Here is a 19155-nt window from a genome sequence, read left to right as displayed (position 1 = left end):
TTTGACCTATGCATGTTAGTTTTGGGATTCAGAGAGACATATAATGCCTTTACCAATTGCAAGTAGTGTTCACTAGCATAGAAGACTAAATATTAATTCTCATATTGCCATTGGCAAAGCTGAGAAATCTCTTAGTTGGCTTTAAAAATCATATGCAGTAACTCTAGTTGTCTAGAGATATGGCAGATGATTGTCAGAGGTGAATACTTCTGGAAAAGTCTCTTTGTGTTTTGAAATTACTTTTAGCTTGTCTCTAGATCTCTAAACAAATATCTCACCCCCTTGGTGATGTTGTGGTATGCCAATTTCATCTTGCATTTTCTGTCATCCAATTTCTCCTTTACCACTATTTGTCATAGCTTGAAGTTACGTCATGATTTGATCCTTGTCGAAGTTTGTGCAATTCATAAAAATTTGCAGATTAAAGTAGATGTGAGGTGAGAGATAAAATATCCACTATTTATCTTAGGTGATGTAGATTTTTTAGACAACTCAAATGGGTTTACACTGATGTAATTATCAATGATGGAAATACCACATGCTTATTGGTGCATGCTGTTTGCATTGCATCAACATAATTGCTGCGATACAAATGCCACCTAAAAATTTGGTACCAATTTTATTTGATCTGGTAAGATCCAGATAAGAAATTTTCACAATTGCAATACAATAAGACATTTGAAATTTTGATTTCTTTCTGCCATTTGCATTGCTAATGGTATAGCTTGATTGCAGTATGTACACCCCTTTTGTCGATCATAAAGGCACGGCATGCTTGTTCCAGATTCTCATTTTGCCATTGTTAGAGCTTTGAAAAATCTTAAAGTAGTCTTGTTGATCCAGTTGTCTTACAGTATGACTTCTTTTTGTAGCAGACCATTAGAGCTGAATAATTCCTAATGGCTTCATAAGGAAAGGTTGTATTGCTCACATGAAACTACTCTTAGCCTGTCTCTAGATCTCTATATAGCAATCTCGATCCCTGGGTGATATTTCGATTTGTGATATGCTGCTGGTGTCATCTGTCGTTTTCTGTTGTTCTATTTCTGCTTCATCCTCAGTTAGCCATAAGTTTAAGCTGCATTATGACTTGAAGTTGAAGTTTGTGCAATTCACAAGGTTGGAGCTCAAGATAAAAAACACATTTATAGATGTTTATTATTATATACAACTAATTTGCTTACATCCATATAATTATCATACTGCTGTAGGATATACTTAATTGTCATCAATCTTTATTTTAGATTTGGTTAAGATCGAGATGAAAAATAGTTCCAAAATACAATACCACAAGGATCGCCAATTTAACCTACAATATCAAACTTCTTTTCTACAGAAGCTGAAGCATTAAATTTTCTTATTTAGAAATCTTCTTGCAATTCTTCCATTTGCCACCCTGGGGAAAGAATCCGCTGGGGACGTGCTCATTGCCGGTTCCATAAGAGATCCTGAGGATCTCCTCCGGAGATCTTGGATAGGAAAAGGAGTTAAAAGCCCAGGGACAAGACATTGCTACCAATCTGCGATTCAGCTCCAAGCTGCGGAGGGACAAAAAGCCCTTCATCTTTAATCCCGCACATTCCTAGCCGGTTTCTTAGATTTGAAATCCGTGTTGTGAAACGTGCAACTGTGTAATTGTATGGCTTCACAATTTGATCAGCTCTCCCGAAGAGATATCCTCTTACTATTCTGTCTTGGCCAGATTCAGGTGATAAGAGCCCTGCCGCAAGCTGCACCAAAAGTAATGTTATAATGTCACATTTGTTAGCCTTTCGATGAACTAGATTTTCTTAGGTGTGAGATATGTGCCCACCCGTTTTGCTAGGTAGACGCAAAGGAAAGGATTAGAACCAGTGTAGCCATTGAGTCCCACGTACGGCACCGTATATGAACCCACCATATAACTTAGGCTGTCGCGGTAAGGGTAGAATGGAGGATCCAGGGGGGAAACCAAATGCTTCATCAATTAATTTTGCGAAGGATTTTGCACTCAGATCCATCAATGGCCTTTGAATCCCTCCAACACTAGTCTTCAGTGCCCTAGATCACATAGAACACGCTAAAAGGTAGTAAAATTGACATTAGCGCTTGTAACATACATAGTACCGAGTCATAATAGGTGCGGAAGGCAAGAAATTTCGCGAAGATGCACACACCTTATGGCATTGTAAAAGGGCGCGTCCGCACCTAAGCATTGCCATATAGTTGGATTATAATAATTATTTTAGTAATCACACTTTACCTGAGATGTCCAACTTCTTGGTATCCAAATTCGGTGATGATGGCTCTAGTAAGATTATCAAGATTAGCTTCTAGCCCCAATTGGAGGAGGGCCACCAAAGACTTAAGTATGGAGCAACCTTGTCGAGGCCATAACCTAATCCTCCCCCCAGAAAGAGCTCTGCTTCTAAATGCTCCAAGTTTTGAGCGAATTGCAGGTTGTCCACGTCGTCTCTGCATAACGGCGGTTCGGGCAGTGGAGACGTCGGCCAGCAAGCTCTAGGGTACTTAAACTGATCAGTCAAGCAGTAGCTTATGCATATCAAGAAGCTAATTGTCAAAAGCACTTCTAATTTGGAGGTGGCCCATTATTTTTTGTTGTGTATTGTACAATTATTTCCGCAGGCTCAGTGCTGAACTGCATTTTATAATGGGATATTAATAACTTTTTTAACAGCTTGTAAATATTAATTATTATCATATAGTATTATAAAATATAATTAGTTATTGTGCGCTAGCTAATATTCGTATTTTAAAATGTGTGAACATTTATATATGAGAATTTACATATAAATATTAAAGTATTCATCAAGCACCTTAACGATTGTTTGTGCATTTCAATAGTAGTTATCTATTATGTGAGTTAGGAACTTGGCCCAGTGGTTCTTCAAGCAGCTTTCTCTGATTGATCATCTTTGTACGAATCCGATGAGAGATAGGGCCTAAAAAAAATAATTAAACTTTGATAAGGCTAGTAGAAGTCATAATCTTACATCAACTTGAAGAAAAATTTATGTGAGGCAGTCCAATAAATGCTTGACAACTGCTTCAAATTATTTATCTCTTCCTATTATGATTGATTAATTTCGAAGTTAAATATATTTGTGGCATGATACGCTCGTTTTATTTATGATTTATCTCATCAATATGATATGAGGGACTAAAAACATTTTAACTAAAAAAGTCATCAGACTACGGTATTAGAGCATCTTCAAAAGGGTTTTTAAATTTTACTCTTCAAATTTTAATTTGCTTACTGATGTGGCAAATAAGTGTATAGAAAAATATAATTCCCTCCAAAAGACTCACCAAATAAGAATAAATTAATATTATTTTAATCAAATCTTTCTCACTATCAAATTGAATTGTTATTATATTTTTTAAAAGAAACATAAATAATAATTATTGCAATCTTATCTTTTCAATAAATAATAAAAAAATATTAATAGAAGAGGGACAAACTCACTCGGCAATATTGAAGAATGATAAACAAATCTTATTTAAAGAATCTAAATTAACGTGTCTTTTGGAGTGTTTAATATTAATATGACTCTTTAAATAAGAAGGAGAATCTTATTTGAAGAGCCTTTTGGAGATGCTCTTAGAACTAGAATTCTAAGGTATCAAACCACATATAGCCAAAGATGATAAGCAATCCGCATAAAGTCTAAGATGAAAATCAATCCGATTTAGTTTGCTATCTTTACATTAGATGAGAAACAAGAGTCCTTGTTTTTGCAAAATTTCTCGAAAATTATTACAAGGTAAAAGAGCTATAACGTGCGTACGAGTCTTTCAACACTCTACTTTTTATTCTATTTTTAATCAAATTTCTACAAGTGTATAAATAGTGTGATGCCTAAACCAAAATATAACAAGGCATTTCTTTCAGTATCTATTGACATTACGTTCTAACACGAATGCATATTCAAAGAAACTTTTAACTACATTACCTTTGTTATAAACCAATAATTAAGCTTCCTTGCTTGCTAATTAAATGATTTCTTCGTTTCAAATATTTAAGTTTATGTTTGGAATATAAATACTTATTATGGTAGAAAGAAAATGTATAATGACTTTAGACATAATTAATAATTTGATGTGTATTCAATATGCCACGACAAGGACTCTTCACGAATATAAAAGGATGCTGCTTGATTTTAACTTTTTAGAAGCAATCTCAAACAGCTTGTAAATTGTCATGCTTTAATGGAAAAATCGGCTTTGATTTGTCCAATTGCGTGAGAAGATAGTTAATTCAAAAAATAGCTTAAGCACATTGAAGGCAGATTTTTATTTACTAAACATGATCAAATTTAATTAATCAATTACAAAATGTAACTGAATTTGAATATCTATTGGTCTAACGAACAATAATATTTATATGATATGATTTGTGAGAAGGTGAATTGATAAAACTAAAAGAATACCCAGATCCCGGAATCTTTTCCTCCGTTTTCTAGGCAGTCAAACAAGTCTTTAATGCTTCCATTAATAAACTTCTAACATACCAATTGGCCTTCGGTCCAGTGGGAGTGTCCTTGCACTTAGAATAATGAGTGCAAGGGTTTGAGCCTCCATAAAAATATTTATGGGGCTTATTTACAATCCTTCCTCAATTATCACATAATTGAGTGGAGCCAGTCTATTCCTCACGAAATGTGAGTAGAGTGGACAGCCCTCGAATATTTGAGAGGGTTTGAAGAATTTGGACAGCGCTTCAGAGGAGTACATGACACGATGAAGGTCCCAATTGTAGAATCTGTGTGTAAATATTAATTGGTACATGTCACGATGAAGGTCCCAATTATAGAATCTGTGTGTAAATATTAATTGTAATACCTACAGTCCTATATAAACAGTATTCAAAAAAAAAAAATAAACTTCTAACATAATCAAAACGGTTTACTAGTTATGGCAACAAAAGTAGCATACATTATAATTTATTTGTCACCATTACATTTGAATTTGGCAATTGGCACATCTCCTAATGCCTTTGTCTCTTTCAAGTAAAGCTTAAAAGAAAAAAATATAAAAAAATGAACTGGGTTCAACTTTTATGGTGTTTCCAATGAGCTTTGAGATTTAAAAACAAGTTCGGAACATAATCAAGGATTTGAGGGTAAGTGGCTGCCAAGGCTCTCCTTTTTTAGTAGCTAGTGGGTAGCTAGGGTTTCATATCAACTACCCAACTTTCTTTTCAATCGGGCATGTGGCTCAATGCGATTTGTCTTTAAGTTTTTATGGGGTCTATGGTCTTATTTTTATGATTACAATCATAATCCTGTAATTGTAGGCACTAAAGAGACGTTTTATTCTGAGTCTATTATTTAACAATGTAAATACTCCCCTCACGGCCTCACTTTCATTTTCTTTTTTTTTCCTCTTATCATTTTTATGGAACAATAGAGGTTTCATTCAAATCAAACACATGATACCATTACATATCCGCAAAATATTTTTATAGAATTTAGAGGATTAAGAAAGAAGATGAATGGTTTGGATATGAAAGGAATCAGGTTCCTGATAAAATGGAAACTGCTTCGAAGATGATCGACAAAAGAGTATGCGAATTGAAATAGATAAAAAATCGGTGATATTTATTGTACTGAACATGACTTTTGTTTTTGGATAAAGATTCTCTCGCGGATTTATTTTCAACATTTTCACAACTCGTCTTACGCACATAATTTTTCTTTCTAGATCATTCTTCTTCTTGTTTTATAATTTGGCTAATTGGGTAAAAATGGGACTCCTCATTGAAGAATCAGAATAAAACAATAAGGTTCCCTTTGCAATCAAGCTGCTGGGAATGTCAAAATGACCTCCTACAGTAGTGGTCAAGAGAATAAAAGCCCAAAGATAGAGCTTTTTACATATTGGAAAGTATAATTAGAGGGACTCTTTGGTGGCTTCTGGTCACTTAATTGCTCAACTTCTTATCGAAGTTGTATCAAAAGCGAAGTCCATATATTCTCCTGTAAATATTTAAGAAACAAGAATGATACTCCATTTAAAAAAAGAAATGGCGTCACAATTAATCTCAGTACCCATCAACTTCTAGTTTCTGCTGTTTGACTTGTACACATACATACATGCACCCTATACAAAATCACAAATATATGAATTTTCTAGTACTAAAATCGGAGATTGAAAATTTTGAGTCCTGGACATCTGCACTTACAGAATGATAATCAGAGCAATATTATCAATTCTTACGTTTCGTTATAAAATGATATTTTTTATTTTATTACAAATAAATTTATTATTTTTATAAAATGCAGATATCTGCATAAGTGATAAATTATATTACACAGAAAAAGAACATCAAAATTTATAACACTTTGATATCGGTTTTGAATGTCAGACTAATAACATTATTGATTGATTCGTTTACATATTACTGAAGGGATGTAAGTCAAATTATCCAAAGTGGGTTTAGGGAGAAACCACTTTTGGACGAAAATGTAAAACAAGCAAGAAGTAATTAATTCTGTTTCTGACCCTTATCATCAATTTACTTTTTTTTTTTTTTTTTCTTTAGGGAATTCTTTCTTGATCCCGGTGGATAAAATTGAGAAAGAGCTCCAAAAGAAGGAAAAGGTCATGCTACATGCATTATTAATGCCACCGTACAAGCTTGCTTTCAGTATGCCAGTGTGAGGGGCTCAGAAATCAGAAGCCTGAGGCTAGCCATAAACTCTGCATTTAAAAATAAATAAACTGAAAAAGAAAGAAAGTGAAGAGATTTAATATATATATATACAAAACGAAGATAAAGAAGACTGTCATCACACACTTCAAAGACGGTTTTAATGAAAGAATTAAAGAGGCTTCTTTTCAAAAAGAAAAACCTGCCAGAGGCCAAAACCCTGCCCTCACTTCACCGTTCACAAAAGCCAGCAAAGATTTCAAGGTGTTAATTGCTGCTTTGACTCAATTCCGCGAAAAAAGTGAAAAAAAAATATTTTACACAATTTATTTTATACATATACATTTATTTTTTAAAAGTGATTCACAAACCAGCACCCTCACACTTTGCAAATTTATCTTTCCAGTTCACAATCTAAAGCCTTTAAAGTAGTTTAAACTTTAAACATGCCTCTAATTAAAAAACCCTTTACACATCAGAAAGATTAGATGGAAGGGCCAACAAGCAAATTAAGCATTACAACTAAGACAAGATCTTATTAAGCTTAAATGACAACGACACATGTCCAATTGAGTCTACATACTCTAAAGGGTCACACTGATCAATTTCCCTGCAAATTTTTAAGCCACTATGTTTTTGCCACATGCATCTTAAACAACAAAAATCTTCAGGACCCACTAAAGCATCCATGCTTAATGGCCTATAAACATCTCGATGTCATTAATCACCAACCAAAAGATGCCAAAATTTCAAATCTATTTTCAACTTGAGAAAGTAAGAGAATGGCCTACTAAACAACTAAGCATTACAAGGCCAACACTACAACCATTTTTAAAACAAATTACCTTAAAAGAGTAAAAAGAGTACTATAAAAAGCTAAAACACCACACCCAGTCACCCACTAAAGTGAAGTTCCAAGTCTCCAAGGCCCCTAAAGCCTCACTTATTTTTACCCTAACTTAAGCTACAATCTTCCTTTTCCTTATCTACATTACTCGTTACATTTACAAAATCATCCCCCATTCACTTATACAAGTAGTATAAGTTCAGTTTCCTTAAAATGTCCAAATTTCCAATGCATCACCTTGCACTAGCATTTATGATGATCATCGTCGTCGTCACATGATTGCACATGCATTTGGGTTTTCGTCGCTAAATATCTCGAACGAATCGGAGGGCTGTGAAGAGTAGGAATCAACATCGGACGGTGGAATTTCACTCCCGGTACCCGCATGCATATACGCGTAAGAATTCGGTGTCGGTGCAGTATAATACGATGTGGTGTAGCCAGGCCTGGGGTGTGCTGTGTTGTAACTCGTAGCATACACTGGGGGTGTATAATAATGCGGTGGTGGGGCATACTGAGCATATGGATACCCATGCTGACGTGGAGGGCTATAACTTGCTGGGAACGGAAATGGGGCATGGGTAGGCCCATGAGGCCCATACATGGGTGATCCAGTACCTGCTGGTGCATCACCACCAACACCACCAAAAGGTTCACCCCCACCAATAACAACATTACTATTGCCGTTATTCCCTTTATGCCCCTTCTTTTTCTTCTTTTTCCCTCCACTCCCGCCACCGCCACCACTTTTCTCAACACCACCCTCACTCTCACTATCACCAGCTTTCTTGTCACCAACCGGCGACTGGCCACCGGCCGCGAAGGTCACAGTTTGCTTCACCTGATCAGGCTTTGACTCCTTGGCTACTTGCCCAACAACCTCATTAACTTTGATAACATGATGAACAGCACCATTGTTTTCAACATTCTTGCTAGTGCCAGCGCCGCCATTTCCATTTTCTTTGCTTTTGGAAGGTTCTTTCACTGTTTCTTTTTCTGCTGGGTTCTTGTTGCCTTCATCACTGCTTTCTTGGTCACCTTGTTGTTGTTGTTGTTGCTGCTGCTGCTGCTTCTCTTTGTTCTTACCTTTGCTTTGCTTTTTCTCTTTTTGCTCTGCTTTTGATTCAGGCCATAACTCAGCATGCTTCCCATTCTTTTCCAGTTTCCCGATCAAAGTTTCAGCAGCTACATCTCCTTTTACTACCACTTTGTGTTGCCTCAAATCAATTTTTGTGGTATAAACACCTGCGAAATAAATATTAGAACCAAATTAGCAAACTGGTCAAGAATTTAAAAAAGCTGACATTTTGAGGGAAATGAAATCAGAATCTGGATGCATGAGAAAATTATGAACTATTAGATGCCGAGTCAAGAAGCTTGAGAAGAAAAAATGGAGGGAAAATTACCAAAAATGAACAAAACCCAGTTGAGAAAAATTGAAGCTTTGAGTTTTGAGCTGAAAGAGTACAGAACTAACGATAGAGTATAGAACTAGGTATACAACACAAAGACAAAAAGAAAAGAAAAGAAAAGATCAGTAGTAAAAACTTAATTTAAAAATTGAATATTCTAGCAACAATATGACTAAAAATTAAAGAAATTCCTCTAAAAAAGAAAATTTCTCAAAGAAATCCGGTGGGTTCAGTGAGTATTAACACATACCATCAATGTTTGTTAGGATCTTGTGTACTTTCCTTTTGCATCCTTCACAGTGGATGGAGACTCTCAGCACCCATGTCTGAAAAAAGAGGAAACAAGTGAAAAAACAGAAGAAACACACACACACACACAAAAATGACACCATCAAGTTACACCGTGAACCATGCAAAGTATGATTTGGTTCAATTGTTACCTTACACTTAAGTTGTTCTTGATTTTCTCCAGCTTCTTTCTCCTTATTAGCTTCTGGTTTAGATTCAGGTTTAGTTTCAGCTTTACACTCGGATGGTGCCGTTGCCATTACTACAAAGAAAAAGAAAAATAAGAAGTTTGGTGGGTTCCTGAAAGAGAGAATACGCAAAAGGCCAAAGGGGTGGTTGATAAAAAGCTTGAGAACTCAAAACCGAAGGATTCTAACTGAGAGGAAAAGGGAGAAGGAAAGTGTTCAAATGCTTAAGAAGAAGCAATGAAACTGAAGGCTTAAAGTGGGAGGGAGAGAGAGAGGAAAAATCAAGTAGGTCCTTGGGTTTGGTGCTTGATGCTTGGTGGGGTGGGCATAGTACCTGCTTTTATGAATTGAAATTGTTTTTTAAATATAAAATTTTTAAGTCTACTTTCCTGTTATTATAATTTATAAGGGACACCCATGATTGTAGCATTTGATGCCTTTTTCGCTTAATTCCTTTTTGCTAGCTAAGATTACATGTATTTGGTTCTAATTATACCAATAGACAGCACAGTTTATTAGTATAAAAGATTTTCCTATCAAATATTGTTAATACGGTTACACCTTTTTTTTTTCTTTTCTTTTTTTGGTTTTACAAGTCAAAATGCATCTATTAAATTAAATTAAGAGGTTTTTTTTTTAAGAATTAGTTAACAGAGCTTAATAAGTATAAACTAACCAACAACAATACTTCGCTGGCCTTGTAAAATATACGGAAATCTACTTGTATTTTATATTTTTGTGTAAATATAAAGAGTTATTATGGGGGCTTGAATGGTACCATCAACACTGTTGGGAATACCAGTCTACTACTGGACAACTTGATGACTTAATAAGTAATTGAAGATCATGGATCAAGTAATCTAAAGAACATAATACGAAACCAACTCCTTTGTTTCGATTAAAATGACTTTCAAATTAAACATAGTTTGAGATATGAAGTACAGTTTGTTTCGAAAATAGTTTAATAGTTTAATACCTTACACTTAATACCAATAATTAGTCAACTAACTGGCCTTTCGCCCAATAAAGTACAATGTGTTTGAACCTTTATAAAATAATTATGAGGGTTTAACAGTTTTTTCTTTTACAAAATGTGAGTGTCTCTTGAATATTATCAGTTTTAATCTGATATAATATCAGTAATAATAATATATCAATGTGATTAAAAAAATACCAATAATACAGAAATTTATAGATTACATGTGATTAATGTGAAAAAAAATAGTTTAGAACCCCTGTTTACCCCAAAAAAAAACGTGAAAAAAATAAAAAATAAAATTGAAATGATTTTCAATGTGCCCGTGAGAAGTTAGGCGAACGACCAAATCCACACCAATGTGAAGTTTGTTCAAGCTTCAACCGGGAGCAGGTTGCATCAATTTTTGAGTGTGGACTTGACTCGGGAATGGTGTGTTATAATATGATTAATCCATACAATGTCTCGTAGTTATTGAACTAAATTTATTAATAAAATAATTAAATTTGGTTGAATATCTGAATGAAGTTATTCAAAACTCATTCTAATAAAATCATCAAATGCAGTTATTTTGTGATTGAATATCTGAATGAAGGATTATTAGATTTTTTTTTTTTTTTTTTTTTGGTTAACCTTGGCCAAACATTATTGCTTTGCCAAAGTGGGTTTTTTTTTTTTTTTTTTTTTTTTGATGAGCTGTGGTAGGAACTTTCTTTGCAAGGAAACAGAGAGAATAAAGTTATCCTTTTATTAATGGCAAAACTAGTGGTATAAATATCTGTATGCTAAAACCTTTATAAACAAATGCTCCAACAACTTAAGTCTCCTTCTCAATTAAGGGGTAGATTGTTTTTTTATTTTTTTTATTTTTATTTTTATAAGCACTTCTTAATAGAGGGTTAGATGGATATTAATAAGATAGCTGCTACGTTAGAGATGTTTCAATATAGAGCAGACTTTAGATTTATTGAATGCTTGTAGTTAAATTTAAAATAATTTTAACAATGTGCATCAGCGGTTTTTGGGACTGCTTTATGTTGGAGATGCTGTAATATAGCTGAACCCATAAAGGTAGCTGATTCTCTGAAACTGTTAATATTGCTGGGGATATTTATTCCATTTTCCCATTCTTATTCCCCTCAAATTTTCTGGGAAAGCTTGAACTGGCAACTTGAAATTTGGAATCACTTATAGAGACCTGACTACTACTGACTTCTTGCATTTCGTTGCTTCGATTTGTCTTATGTAGCTGAAATTTTACATCTTCTATAATTATCCTTCTTCTTCATGAATTTTCTAGATAAATATCTTCATGCACACGCACACAGACAGAGAGAAAGCGATCATATACAAAAGAAAAAAATGGAAATCGATCCTCTAATCTATTCCAATCTCACTTCAATATAATTGCTGATTAACTTTAAAATAAAAATAAATAACATTACTTTTTACTGCAAGTGGAATCCACAGAACTGCAGAAGCGATCAAACCAGGCATTACATCTATCTCGTACCCACTAGATTATCTTACATTTACAAAAGAATAATATAAAAAAATAAGGAAAATAAAAGAAAAGAAGAGCGCATGAAGTAAAGACAAGTTCAAAAGTTTTCTTTGTGAAAATCAAATTTGGTTGTAGTTTTCCGAGAGAAGTCTTGAGAGAGCCGCCGTAATTCTCCAGTCAATCCTGGAGCACCACAGTAAAACACCCCTGTAGCAAAAAGCAAGATCATGATGATTAGCTTAATTAGATTTCAAAAAAGGAAAATCACTTTAATCATTTTAATCCGACTTCCACTCTGATAATCAAAAAGGGCATCAATTCTCCACTATAATTCCTCTCCTATTTTGAAATGCAAATTTCAACTCTGTATTGCTAATAGAATATTTTTCCCAAGGACCAGTAATTTAGTTATATTTTTATAATCCCATGTTTAATGCATATTAGGAATATTAAATCAAGATCAAGGATTAGGACTCACCAACTCTTTCGTCAGTGTGTTTAACAGCGACATGCTTAAACACAGTTCTCCAATTTGGTCTAGCAAAATGGGTCTTCACCCTGGTGCCAGAAACAATATCAAGACCATTTTTAGCATGATGGATGGACTGAAGCATGGTGATTAGAGCCGATCTTGCATCTCCTTCTTCATAAACACTGGTGCAGTAATTATGGAGCTCAATCACGCCGTCTTGATCGTACTCCGCAACCTCGTTCATTACGCCCCTGAACCACTCGAACGATCCCTGCTCGCGGGTGACCCAGTAGAAATAAGCTCGCTTGGTTGCAAAAGGCTTTTTCTTACTATTTTTCGTTGCGCCGCCATCTTCTATGATTCCTTCTTCTATTTCCTTCTGTTGCTTAATGTTATTGAGCACATCCTTAATTATGCTGATTAATGGGGTGGCTCCAATTCCGAGGCCTACGAGGAGGAGAACATCGTAATCTTTGTAGTCCTGTGCTGGAGCTCCATAGGGACCATCAATCAAGAGTTTTGGAATCCTGTTAATTTGCAAATTACTCAGTACTTTTTAGCACAATCCTGGATATTAATAACAGAAGCATAATAAAAACAGAATTGTAAAGTACCTAGGCCTGTTATCGGCTTGTCCGATATCTGCCCTTAATAGGCCACTTTGATCGACTGATGGAGGTTGACATACCTGCAACAAGACAACAATGTTTTAACTACAAGCAAGAAATTTGAATTAAGTGATTGATCTTGGTGTAGGCGAGATTCGAATTGTCTCAAAATGTCTTGCCAGTTGAACTAATTAGTACTGGCAATTTGGTCTTGAATTTGTTTATGAGGGACTACCTTGGCGAATATGGCTTTGAGTTGAGATGTCCAGTCTCCCAAGGTACGGATATGAATGCTCAGATAATCGTCTCCAGGAGCTGAAGTAATGGAGAAAGGGTGCCTGAATGCAGCAGAGACATGCGTAGTTAGCTAATTTCGCTACTGCAAATTGCATCATTGTTTTCAAAATACTATAATTAGTGTATTCATAATTCAATCCTGGAATTACCATTGAAATTGAGAAACTGCTGCACAATTTACAAATATGTACTGCCCACTAGTGTACTTGAATCCTTGAGGCTTTGACATTTGCAGAGCTAGCACGTTTCCGGGATACACTGCAACCTGAATCACAGATATGACATCGTTTAGAGTTGCCCTTTTTGCAAGGTAATGGATCATGTGATTCTTAAACTACAGGACCGCTGTTTTATTTACCTTAAGAATCCTCACTGATTTATAGCCAGACCTGAATGCTCGAATAAGGCGTTCACAAGCATATAATAACACTGGAACTGCCAAATACATCCATGTCTGTGCCAAAATGTGCAAACACGATAAAAGTTAATACCAAGATGGAAAATTAGGTAGAACTGGTGCGAATGTGATTGATTACAGGTTTTAGAGTAGCTTACCGTTCTCTTATACCATTTCTTGGAAAGGTAGAGAAAGTAGCCATGGATGATGAATAGCACATAGACAATAACAAACAGGTGATGTGAATACCAGAAGGCATTGAATCCTGTGAGTTTTTTAAGGATTTTAGGGAGGTTTAATCTGTTGCGGCGGAACCAAGGCTGAGCTAACGTGTAGGATATTGCCATCAGCACCACCATCACCACTCCGGTCCAGCCCTCGGTCCCTTTGACAAACCACCAGTAGTCATCCGGCCGGTCATCGCCAAAGAATGGCTTCATTGGCTCATACTCCTCATCCGTTGCATGCAGCAGCCTAGGAAAATCACAGGTTAAATGTGCTCCAGCATGTAGCCCAACTCCAATGGCTATCCCCACAGCAATAACCTATACAAATTTTACATGTTTTTGTGAATTTCTGAAACAGAAAACATATTTTAATTTTTTCTTTAGAAGTACTTTCCAGTGGGTCATTACTCATTTTGATACCTTGTGAAAATTGATATTGTCATCGAAGGGAACAACTTGTCCCAACTTCGTTCTGCTTCTAAGCCAAGTAATGGTATTTCTGCACACTGGGAGAAGAATTAGAGCCATGTTGAACTTAAGTGTCTCAGCTGCACCCTTAGCTGTGGTAACACAATACCCCATGACATGAAACACCGCACGATGTTTATACTGAATGAATTTCCAGGTGAAAAGACCTGCACAGATTGAAAGCCAGAGTAGCATCACCCAAATTCTCTTCCAATTGTCCTGGACAAAGTAGCTCAGGCCTCTGCAGCATTTCTTGATCGGGTTTCTGTCTTTGGTTGGCACCAATCTTTGACTGAGCATCTGGCTCAAAACGCGACTATCGGTTAGCAGGTTTGCCGATTGGCTTGGAGCTTGGAGCAATAACATTTCCAGATTGTACAGCTGCATTGAAAAGAAATGTTAGGTTTAGATTATTAAATATAATAATAGTGCTGAATCCTCGATTAATACAGTGTGAACAACATCGTCTATTGCGTTACTACTCTCAGATTAATAGATGATTACTGTGTTTCTTTCTTTAAAATTTTGAAGTGGGATTAAATGAAGTGACCTCAATGTAACCGAGATTGTGGGGGTCGAGCTCTTCCATGATTAGAGCTGCATATTCTTCCACACGTTCTTGGATTTTTGACAGCTTATTTGCAGATGCACTTAGAGCAATAATCTGCAAAATTATATCAAAAGATAAATGAATAATGATGTACATAATTTGCTTCAAATTAATTTTTAACAGAGACCTTTTATTTTTCTGTTAAAAGAAAATTACCTCTTTCACCTCTTCTTCAGTGATCCTCCCATCTAAATTCTTGTCCACCCTGCATTTATTACAATTTATTTATTAAAAAAAAAAGGTATAATTTCTCAAATTACAGAACTATTTCTCCCACAGTTCTTTTTTTAATAAAAAAATAACAGTAGCTATCTCTTATTTTTAAAAATAATCATATATACCTTTTTTTTAGATATTATATTCTTTAATTATAGTAGCTCAAATATATTTCATTTAATTATAATTATCCAAAAATAAATTTACGTGCCCATTCAAAAGAATTTCATTAATCATTTCACCACGACAATCATGAGTATCCTTTCATTTTTTTTTTCAAGTACCACATTGAATTTCTTTGAACAAGTTGGAATTAAGTGACTGATCCTAGACGTGTGGAATAGAAATTCATTTGAAAGTCAACGACAGGTTTGTCAACTCTGGATTAAAAAACTATTAAAATATTTTTTTTTATAAAAAAAAAAAAAGCTAAAACCTGAAGCATCACAAGAAGCGAAGTTCCCTAACTATTATAATAATTTTTTTTGTTTTATGAATGCCTGATCTTGAAACCAGTGTCAGAACATGCAAACTGCACATTGGAAGGTACCAATACTTCCGGGGTTGATTGTTTCTATGATTGATCAAAGATTAATGTTGCATGGAAGTGGGTATGAATATGATTGAAATGCTTATTAAGTTGGTTTTTCTAAGCAATTTTGCTGAATGACATTTCACAAAAGCCCCCAATTGCTTTTGGGAAGCCCATGAACTGTTCTCATACCTTACTCGTTTCAAAAGTCTTTTTTTTTTTTTTCAAACGTTAGAATACGTGTGAAGATTCTCATTTTAGCTATTTAAAGTTTTTACTTTTGTTTGCATCAGCAATTATTTCTAAAAGCGTGATAGTTTAGATACATAATCCGTCATAATTTTGTGATGAGTTTTAATACCGTTCATTAAATATTTTAAAATAACTAAAGTTCGTCAAATGAAATGTAACACGATTACTAATTAAGGCCAAAAGTGCTTACATGTCAAAGAAGGTTTCAAGCCTAGCATCAAAGCTTTGGTCTGTAATCTGTTCCCAAAATCCTCTCAACTCAGACTTGGTAATTGAAGAAGATGTTAAGCCTCTCCTACGAGCCAATGCGTCAAATAATTCACTCGCAAAATCCTTTGATTCGTTCATCCCTGATCACATCAACACCGAGCCCGATTTAAAAAAGTGCTGTTTGACCATCTAAAAGTGCTTGTCAAACATTATCAAAACAACATAATCAGTTAGTTAAATGTTTACCTATGCATTGACCAAAGCTGGATTTAGGCAGCATCCCATCAACAGCCAATTCATCAAAGCGCTTTTCAACTTCGCCCCAACCTTCAGTCCCCACATTCTTGGTGATAAACTTTAGCCCTTTCAAAGCACGAGCGGCTCCCGACTTGGTGCGATCAACTTTATCAAATCGCTTTGAAGAAGCCATTCGCTTTAGCTCCTGCGAAACTTGCCTCAACCGGGCCGAAAGTGCAGAAGAAGAAGAAGGCTTCCTCTCCAATCTGCTGGCCAAAAACGCCGTCTCCGAATCACCTCCCCTGATGTTCTGGACAGAAACTGAATCATCTCGCACGTCCAGTGTGATTTCTACGTAGCACTCATCTTGGTCCTTGAACCTGGCACTCTTTCTGCTGCTGTTCTTTTTGTTCGTTGTTGTCACCAACGGACCGCTCAACGGCCCGCTGTAGCCTACTCTTGAGCTTGTTGTGCTTCCGGTTTCGGATAATGAGTCGTCTTTGTAGTCTTGAATATCCATTTATGACGTCGATCCTGTAAAGAAAAAACAAAGCTTAATATATATACATATGAGCACGATTTAAACTTCAAATTACTTATAAAATCCTGACAGGTTTTACCAGTTTAACTAACTAGCACTATTAACAAACTAGAATTAAAAAGAACTCTTATGTACTGAACAAACTAAAATTAAGTACTTGGAAATGTGATCAAAAATGCTGACGAATATTAACAAACCTTGTGACAAAAAAGTGGGAAGATTTTTTTTTTTTTCTTTTTTTCCTGAGGAAAGCAAAATGTGAGAGGCTTAATTGTGCAAGGAAGTTTTAGTTGGTGTTGAAAGGAGGATTTGAAAGAGTTTATATATACGGAGGGATTGGGTGAGGAGGGACAAGTCAAAAAGGATAAGAAACCGAGGGGCGGGGTTTCGGCTGTTTCAAGTGCTTAGTCGTGGAAAGTGGTTAGGCCTGTTTGTGCATATACTTTTCAATGTTTCCAATTCCATCTTGTCAATGAATCACCATTAAATTTCAACAACCCAATGTTGCTTGTCAAACGAGAAAATTATGAAAATCTTAAGCGGATAGTTACTATTGAATTTTAAAATAATTAAATTACTTATGTTACTGATCTAGCATGCAAATTGTATTTGATAAATTAATAATTATCTACGGATAGAATTTTATATTTGATTTAAGAAAACAACCCTACCGTAGTTTTCAAATTTTTGAAAATTTTATGTGACATAGAATACTAACAACAATTTGTCAATTTGATGTAAGAGTAAAATACTTTATCAATATTATAGTCTTAGGAACTAAATCAAAAGAGAATAAAAACAACAATTAAGTTCGTATTTCACGCCATTAGAACAGGATTTTGGTTCAATGGAGCGCAAAATGAAGAAAATACAACTTAATGACGCTGTAATACAAAATCTATAAATTGATAGGGGTCACAACATAAAATTAACGAAGAAATTAATTAAATTCCGATTAAAACCCTTATCTTTTTTTTTCTTTAAATATCTGTCCCTGCCTACCTGCATCATCAATAGATTTAATTCAATTGTATATAATGAAATTTATCTTGTGAAGTAGTTGATGAATTTGTTAATTGATGATGGCGTCTCTCGACGACATCTGGCATCACCCCACTGGAAATCTGTAATCCTCAAGATAAAACGTTTTAATATTTAGTATTTAATCAATTTTTTTTTGGACTATTTGCGGAACACAATTGACTTCTCCCTCAACTTCATCACAGCTATCAATTACATTTTAAAGAGACCTTTCAGATGTCTCAAGCACACGTCAAGGAGAAAAAAAAAAAAACATTCTACAACGAACGTTTTGCGAAAATAACCCATTCGTTTTTTTTTCTTCCATACACATCATACGTATTGATGATTGGTGATTGTAAGATTGTTAGATAACAATATAAGAATGTTGCTAAAAGTAATTAATAATTACTAATCATACTCCATCATAATTTCAATCTCCCTAGATATGGAGAGCCCCTCGGCTGGCCTTTAATTTCCTAACTTGATTGGTGCACTTCTAAAATCCATTTATTGTTAGTCAAAAACTATTCTGAACGTGAATCTTTTATTTTTCTGAATTTCTGTGACGTTATTTTCAGAGGGTTTTGGCTTATATGCGTCTGTGAGAATTCCACTAAGAAAGTTGAGGGACAAATGATGGTTTAGTCTTTGAATCTCTGTAATACACGAAACGCTGATGAATATGACCTTATTCTCATCATGCATGATATAACCCGACAACGAACCACAAAATTTGGACCCAGCCGGCCAATTATTTTTTTTAAAGTCAAACATAAGTTCAACATCCTAATTCGGTTTTAATTGATTAATCTTTTTTCATAACCATTAACTATTACTCACAATTACGTATTAGAACATTGAAACTTTTTTATTTTTAACAAGGGTTAATTTTGTCTTGCACCCAACTGTTTCAATATTTTTCGCCACGCACCCATATGTTTTGAAAATACTCACTCCACACCCAATTCTGTTAATTTGACCGTTTATTCTAACGGTCAAAGGGCAAATTTAGAAATTCATATCCTAAATATTATTTGATGATGATAAATTAAATTTATTTGATAATTTAATTAATGAAATTATTATTAATTACCTTTAAATAAAATTTTTTAATGTAAACATTAATTATTAAATTAACATTTTATTTCATTTTATTTTTCTCTAATTCAAGATAAGGGGTATGTCGGATATTTACTTA

At 34.8% G+C, this 19155-nt stretch overlaps 2 protein-coding genes and 1 pseudogene across 4 annotated transcripts; all 3 read right to left on the bottom strand.

The window, feature by feature from the left end:
- Positions 1–1350: 1350 nt before the first annotated feature.
- Positions 1351–2460, bottom strand: LOC112497664 (ferritin-like catalase Nec2; annotated as a pseudogene).
- Positions 2461–7391: 4931 nt separating this feature from the next.
- On the bottom strand, positions 7392–9731 carry LOC102610668 (heavy metal-associated isoprenylated plant protein 36). 3 transcript variants are annotated; one of them, XM_006472019.4, is made up of 4 exons: positions 9357–9731; positions 9162–9237; positions 8906–8990; positions 7392–8744 (listed from the first exon to the last, which is right to left on the bottom strand). In XM_006472019.4, the coding sequence occupies exons 2-4, from the start codon at positions 9162–9164 to the stop codon at positions 7771–7773; spliced, it is 1062 nt and encodes a 353-aa protein (XP_006472082.2). In that variant the 5' UTR covers positions 9165–9237; positions 9357–9731; the 3' UTR covers positions 7392–7770. The 3 variants fall into 3 exon arrangements, with proteins under 3 accessions (XP_006472082.2, XP_052298609.1, XP_006472081.2); XM_052442649.1 differs by having other exon boundaries at positions 9352–9412; XM_006472018.4 differs by lacking the exon at positions 8906–8990 and having other exon boundaries at positions 9352–9728.
- Positions 9732–11714: 1983 nt separating this feature from the next.
- On the bottom strand, positions 11715–17282 carry LOC102610370 (respiratory burst oxidase homolog protein B). The gene is made up of 13 exons (XM_006472017.4): positions 17132–17282; positions 16403–16927; positions 16137–16296; positions 15103–15151; positions 14887–15000; positions 14289–14717; positions 13800–14186; positions 13603–13698; positions 13394–13509; positions 13183–13285; positions 12954–13027; positions 12346–12866; positions 11715–12074 (listed from the first exon to the last, which is right to left on the bottom strand). The coding sequence occupies exons 2-13, from the start codon at positions 16911–16913 to the stop codon at positions 11965–11967; spliced, it is 2670 nt and encodes an 889-aa protein (XP_006472080.2). The 5' UTR covers positions 16914–16927; positions 17132–17282; the 3' UTR covers positions 11715–11964.
- Between the last annotated feature and the right edge of the window lie 1873 nt (positions 17283–19155).

The sequence above is a fragment of the Citrus sinensis genome, chromosome 5, assembly GCF_022201045.2.
Source record: "Citrus sinensis cultivar Valencia sweet orange chromosome 5, DVS_A1.0, whole genome shotgun sequence".
NCBI classification, from domain to species: domain Eukaryota; kingdom Viridiplantae; phylum Streptophyta; class Magnoliopsida; order Sapindales; family Rutaceae; genus Citrus; species Citrus sinensis.
The sequence above is the reverse complement of the archived record's forward strand: the minus strand, read 5'-3'. Positions and strand labels throughout refer to the sequence as shown.

Excerpts from the sequence above, each read along its gene's own strand:
- LOC102610668 (XM_006472018.4), bottom strand. The coding sequence starts at position 9,459 with ATGGCAACGGCACCATCCGAGTGTAAAGCTGAAACTAAACCTGAATCT. Across the intron at positions 9,238-9,351 it reads AAGAACAACTTAAGTGTAAG|ACATGGGTGCTGAGAGTCTC; the intron begins GTAACAATTGAA and ends CTCTTTTTTCAG. Across the intron at positions 8,745-9,161 it reads GATCCTAACAAACATTGATG|GTGTTTATACCACAAAAATT; the intron begins GTATGTGTTAAT and ends TTTATTTCGCAG.
- LOC102610370 (XM_006472017.4), bottom strand. The coding sequence starts at position 16,913 with ATGGATATTCAAGACTACAAAGACGACTCATTATCCGAAACCGGAAGC. Across the intron at positions 14,187-14,288 it reads ACAATATCAATTTTCACAAG|GTTATTGCTGTGGGGATAGC; the intron begins GTATCAAAATGA and ends AAATTTGTATAG. Across the intron at positions 13,028-13,182 it reads TCAAAGCCATATTCGCCAAG|GTATGTCAACCTCCATCAGT; the intron begins GTAGTCCCTCAT and ends GTCTTGTTGCAG.